Source organism: Pocillopora verrucosa, chromosome 4, assembly GCF_036669915.1.
Source record: "Pocillopora verrucosa isolate sample1 chromosome 4, ASM3666991v2, whole genome shotgun sequence".
Classification (NCBI taxonomy): Eukaryota; Metazoa; Cnidaria; class Anthozoa; order Scleractinia; family Pocilloporidae; genus Pocillopora; species Pocillopora verrucosa.
The window spans coordinates 24,229,410-24,235,409 of NC_089315.1; the positions used below are offsets into that span (position 1 = coordinate 24,229,410).

The 6,000-nt window shown below is 37.8% G+C and overlaps 1 protein-coding gene across 2 annotated transcripts; it reads right to left on the reverse strand.

The window, feature by feature from the left end:
- Positions 1 to 388: 388 nt before the first annotated feature.
- LOC131779371 (uncharacterized) lies at positions 389 to 4,511 on the reverse strand. 2 transcript variants are annotated; one of them, XM_066165684.1, is made up of 7 exons: positions 4,431 to 4,503; positions 3,327 to 4,239; positions 2,703 to 2,811; positions 2,354 to 2,457; positions 1,905 to 2,020; positions 1,040 to 1,113; positions 389 to 553 (listed from the first exon to the last, which is right to left on the reverse strand). In XM_066165684.1, the coding sequence occupies exons 3-7, from the start codon at positions 2,798 to 2,800 to the stop codon at positions 520 to 522; spliced, it is 426 nt and encodes a 141-aa protein (XP_066021781.1). In that variant the 5' UTR covers positions 2,801 to 2,811; positions 3,327 to 4,239; positions 4,431 to 4,503; the 3' UTR covers positions 389 to 519. The 2 variants fall into 2 exon arrangements, with proteins under 2 accessions (XP_066021781.1, XP_058951903.2); XM_059095920.2 differs by lacking the exons at positions 389 to 553; positions 1,040 to 1,113 and having other exon boundaries at positions 1,121 to 2,020; positions 4,431 to 4,511.
- Positions 4,512 to 6,000: the final 1,489 nt, after the last annotated feature.

The window sequence follows — 6,000 nt, forward strand, 5'->3', positions numbered from 1 at the left end:
AACACTGGGTTACACTGCACCTATGGATCTCTAACTATAGAAAATTCTGTGTTACTCTACACTTTAAGGTGTGTTAACTAACAGAATCAGACATGCTAAAATTAAACAATGGTTCACACTTCAATCCTGAGTTCACCTATATTCCTACATTCAGTAGCTTTCAGTTAATGGAGCTCCATTAATTTCAAGCTGCTGTGTGATGGAATTAGTCATAAGATGGGCAAATTACATAGGAGACTGTAGCAATTAAAGAAATACTCACAGAGGTATTTGATTCCTAAAGCGCACTCCGACGGATTGTCTGGACGCTGTATGAACTCAATGAATACACATTACCAATGATCTTGACTACATGATGTTAAATCAAGTTGCAAGTATAAAAATAATAGTTGCTTCTTACTAACATCAACACGAGCCTGGTAAAATGTAACTCTGTTAAGGATCAAATTTTTTGCCGTGTTCACATCTTCATACGGCTTCTTGAATTTATCCAGTGGTAGGGCAAGTTCTACAATTTCTTCAAGGTGTTGAAGGATTTCCCGATCTGTTGGACCTGAAACACAACAGCATGAGAGTAAATTAAAAAAGAAAAAAAAAGATTTTACCTAAGACCTATGGAAAACATCTCTTGAAAACATTATTTTAGGAAATGTCTTACCAGACATTGAACTGACATGGATATTCTGCTTTGTAATAGCAGACTGTTGATCTGACTTCTTCTTTACTGAGATGCGATCGCCATGAAATGACTCTCTGAATTATTTCATGTTTTTCTCTAAAAATGTTTTTCTTTTTCTTTTTCAATTACCAAACTATGAGTACTCCTTTCCTGACAGTATGAAAACAATTTTTGGCAACCTTCCAAGTTTGTCAAAAGATCCTGAATGAGGATTTTAGTTTACTTTTAAAAAAAAAAAACCCAAACTACACACTTAATTTCAGTTCATGCTTTAGTACAAGTCATTTCCCCATGGCTTACAAAATTCATTTTGTTATGTTGAATGTAATTTAATATGACAATGATCAAATGCCTACACACCTTCCCATGTTGCATTTGCTTCTGAGGCAATCCAGGCATGTCTCATCTGGAGCAACATCATGGCATTTGCAACCCTGACAAAAACAGGCACACTATCAAATAATTTATAATATTATAATTTCAGATAGAACTACACATTTATCATGCTTCCGATTATCTTCTTCAGAGTTCATGCAGATTTTTGGATCCAAAATTCAAGACTTTTCCCAGACCTTTTTTCCAAAACATCAATTTATTTTTCCAGACTGAAGATGGTCAAATAGGTGATCAATAGAGATCTTGAAAAATGCAGAAACCAAGCTTCTTTCATGATGCACTGCAAATGTACAATAACCATGGTGCAATTGTGAAACTTCTCATTCTGTGATTGAATGTCTTAGCTACAGGCAAGATTGAATTGACCACAGGGGAAAAAAATGAACTTATTAAGCACTTTTTGTAGCTATAAAAAAAACTCCAGACTTGAACTATTTTTCTAGACATTATCTTCAATTTCATTATCTTCAATTTCATTTGAAGACTCTTTCCAGGTCTGGAAAATCAAGACTTTTCCAAGAATTTATGACTCTGTGTGAGCCCTGTTCTTTTTACAGTACATGTATTCATACTTTCAGTGATTTTTAAATGTTTTAAAAGCAGAATGACCTTTAGAGAAGTACTTTACAACTTTTTTTGACTGAATTAAAGCTACTTGATGTTTCTATCACTCACTAATTATTTTCCCAAATATTGGCAAAGATCAAAGTCATCTCAAATCACTGTAAAAAAAGTTGATGAACTGATGCAGCACTTTTATGTACCTCAACTTTAACAGCACAAGTTGCAGTTGCCCCATACTAATTTCTATATCATTTGAGTACTTTACCCTGATAGCATTGCAGATGAAACAGAACTCGACACTGACACCTCTACCACCTAACATGAATGAAGCATTCATCTTCTTCACCAAAAGAAGTACCAAGGTCTTGTAGTCCAGTACAACTAAGTTTGATAACAGAAATGGGAAAGCAAAAGTTCACATGCTAAACTTTCCAGGAAATTAATCTCTAATGTATCTAAAGAAAAGGGTAGTCAAATCAATTTCTGACGTAAAATAGTAATAAATTCCAGGTTTTATTTCTTGCTGCTGCAGTTAAACCTTGAACATGTTTTACAATATAAAAAAACTCTTAATTTACTATAGTTTGACTACTGCTTCAATCTAGTTCTAGTCAGACTACCAACTGGGTAGAAACACAATAAATTGCTATAAATAGTATCATGAACAAGAAGTTGACTTTTAAAGTAAATTCCAAGACTAACATTGATTCTTACCCAGAAATTCAACGGTGTAATGTCTACCATCAACTGTCATTCCTTTTTCCTTTAATATTTTCTTCTGGTGGTTGATGTCCTCAAAAAGAATCTTGAGGTTGTCTCTGTCAACAAACAAAAACCAAAAATCTATACAGTCATTATTATATTTAGTGCATTAAAGCAAAATAAGGGATATTGATATCAATCCACTTAGATCTCAGAGTCGATGCATGACCTGGTGATATTGCAACTGAGTGGGGCTTACAAAAATCTGTCACTGTGTTATTTAAGTTAAATGCACATACAACCACAAGCATATTCTAGCCAGAAGGTAGTAAAGAGTTCAAGCAAGTTGCAATTCACAAACCTGTCTTCTTTACATTTGGCAATTGTCAATGTGTAGACTGATTTTGCACTTTGCTGGCTATATACAGCACCATCACGGGGAACAATTCCAAACAACATATGAGCTCTACCTGCAAAACAATTTTTTACACTAAATTAGTCAAGAAAAAAACTGCACCCTTCACCAACCCATTTCACCTTACACATTATTATAATGACCACCTTCCATACAAAGAACTGCTTGCAAGGCCAAAAAAATTTAACAGTTATAGTTATTTTGATTTGGAAATACAACACACACACAAAAAAAAATATGTGGATGATTATCATACGGCTTCCAGCATATTTCACCAGCTGAAAAAGAGCTTACCACTGGCTGAAATTGCTCTGGAAAACAGACCTAGGGTAATTTTGAAGACGCAGTTGAGTAAAACGCCCGCTTAAGTAATAAAAAAAAGCCTGCTTATCTTTTCCTGTACAAGGCTTCGCTTACGAGAATAACTGAATAAAACAAAAGAAAGAGCTGCTATAAACATTGAGGCTCGCGATGGAATAGTTCTTTTTTTGTTCTTTTATTCCCTTAGCCGGGGCGCCAAGTATGAATATTAATATACCGACGTAAGACCAACGTAACTAAACATCTTACCCCCGTCCTTCTGAGCCCTGTGATGTTTATCACGGATTGCCACGTTTTCGAAGAAACTCTCGCCATCGCCTGGAAAAGGACAAGCTTCCAATCAGGAACTCTCAGGCACGCCACGTACTTCGACATTGTGTCGTCGCCAACTAGCTCTTCCACACTCCTCTTTACTCCCATTTTTACAGCCATCTCTTCGACAATTTCATTGACGATGGCCTTCGCTTCTGGGTCGCCAAATGCGCACATGTTCGAAAGCACCATCGTCAAACTTTCCCTGTTTCTTTCGCACACGTTATGCACGTCCTTGATGACGCGACTGCTTCGCTGCTTCATCAACAGCACCTTTTCTGGAGTATCCAAATCTTCCTTTTCGCTGATCTCCTTTAGATTTGGGGAAACATTCTTTTTTTCAGCTCTTTGCGAGTTTCCACTGTTTGGGGGTGTCATGGCCACAGATGATGTCTTGTTCGTTGGTGTCGTTGGCATTTCCAAGCATCGTGAAGCACGTGGTCGTTCTTTGTTTGCTTGGCCTTTACTGAGGTATACTGAGTTCAGCAAATCTCTCAGCTGCGAAATGAACTCAGAGCTTTCTGAAGAGGAACGGCGAAGCAGAGTGGTTATCAACCCAAACGAGGAACAGACAATTTCCGTTGCATTAGAGGACTTCTTGTTCGAGTAATGGTGGCCATCTAGCAGCCGAATGTGGGCACTGTCGATTCTTCGAAAATCGCTTGGAAAACTGGCGAAAACAGGCGACCGCTTTAAGTATTGCGTCGGCGTTGATCCACAAACTTTCGAACTTAGAATGAACTAAGTCAATTGTGGACTTAATTCAGGGCTGATGACCGGAGTGAAGGGCGAGAAACCCTTCCTAGGTGCCATCTCTACTGCTACTGAATCACGCGTTTGAAATACGAAACTGCAAAGAAAAGATAGGCGGGCAAAAACCATGACATTCGAATATAGACATAGTAACATTATCCAGCTGCTAACTCGAGAGTGTTGATAATTTAAGTTAGTCGGCCCATGACATATTTAATGAGATTAAATCAAATTAACTTCGGGATTATCACACCTGAAAAAGACGAGCACAGCGGGCTTAATACTTACAGTGCAAAGCACTTGTGTCTTCTCATGAATGTGATGACAACGGTCGCCAATCATCAGTTAAAGTAAATTCAAAGATAAATGAAGATGAACAGTTAAGGGACGTTCCTATAATAAGACAATCCGTTACGAGATCTGAACGACGAATGATAAAAGAATAAATTTACCCCACTGCTTCTTGCCACAGCGTTGTATATATGTATTTACGTATATATCTCTTTTCGATATTCAGACAGGACGGCACGGTTCAGCTCAAAGCTGGTTTGAATGGGGGGGGGGGGGTATATAGTCAATGACACGACCAGACCACAGTACCAGGAGCTACGTCCCTCAATCTTGGCGAGAAGCGCGTGGGTTCTTTAACGTTCTCTGCTAACCAGTACAGAGAAGATGCAGGAGACTGAGGCTACGGTTTATGGTCCTTATCCGAAAAGACTAGAATGTCTAACCATTTGTCTGCGCCATTGGTCTGAACAATTCTCAGTCCTGCTCGAACGAAGGAGCCCAAGTGTGGTAATACATGTTACTGCGTTGATGGTCAAATTCAAAACTGCTGCCGAGTGCGAGACGAGCGAAACACGAGCTATTGATCAATTCCGATTAAGTTTTACATGAGCAAAACCCTGAACTTGATTCAGCAGTGGACTCTCATCTTTGTCATTTTCTTCAGTAAAGCTTGCTTGATCTTCTGCCTCATGCGATAAAGGAAATGTTTTTCAATGAGTCACCAAAAGACAAAAGAAACATATTCCAAAATCGACAACAGTTACGGCGACGATTCAAACCAAATGCTCTACGAGCGGATAAATTTTAATTTTAAAAAAAAATTCCAAATATAAGACAAGTCAATCATGCATTTTCTTTCAGGAGCACGAAATTTAAATGCGTATTCGATTTTGCTTTGACTTAGAGCAGAAAAATATTAAAACGTGTAAGCTACAGTTTAAAACATCTAGTACCGCACACCTAAATCATTGATGTCACAAGTCAATGATTTCTGGCAACTGTACAAAAGTGCACTCAGTCGATAAAACAGTTATTTTTCAATATCTCATTTGGATGATTCTTTGATTGAGATGTTTTAAAAAGAGTTGGTTCCTTAACGCGAGTTTGCATGGTCTATTGGGTTAGATTGAAACTTCCTGTCTGTTAAACAACAAGAACTGTTATCTTCTTCGCAGAGTTTAAAAGACGGTGATAAGCTTGATAACGTAACAAGGAATTGCATGAAAAGCTTTTTAATTGAGTTTCGCAAGAATACCTTCTCCAGTTGAATCCACCTCATGCTAAGCCAGACGCATGATTCTTGAACGAAAGCCTCTTTTAAATAGCAATTACAAGTCAGCCGTGGAAGTAATTAACTTGGCCTTTACACAGATGACGTTAACAATTTCAAGTGTTTGGTGTTAAAAAACATGCACAAAGTGTCGATTGTTTCGATCCCGATTGTTGTAGGGAGCTAATTAACTGAATAGCCACAAAAGGCAAAAAAACTAATGGAACTTCAAACCGCAGAGCTATTGGTACGGCTACTGTTACACCGAATGAAAATGTTTTGCACTCGTCTGTGAAA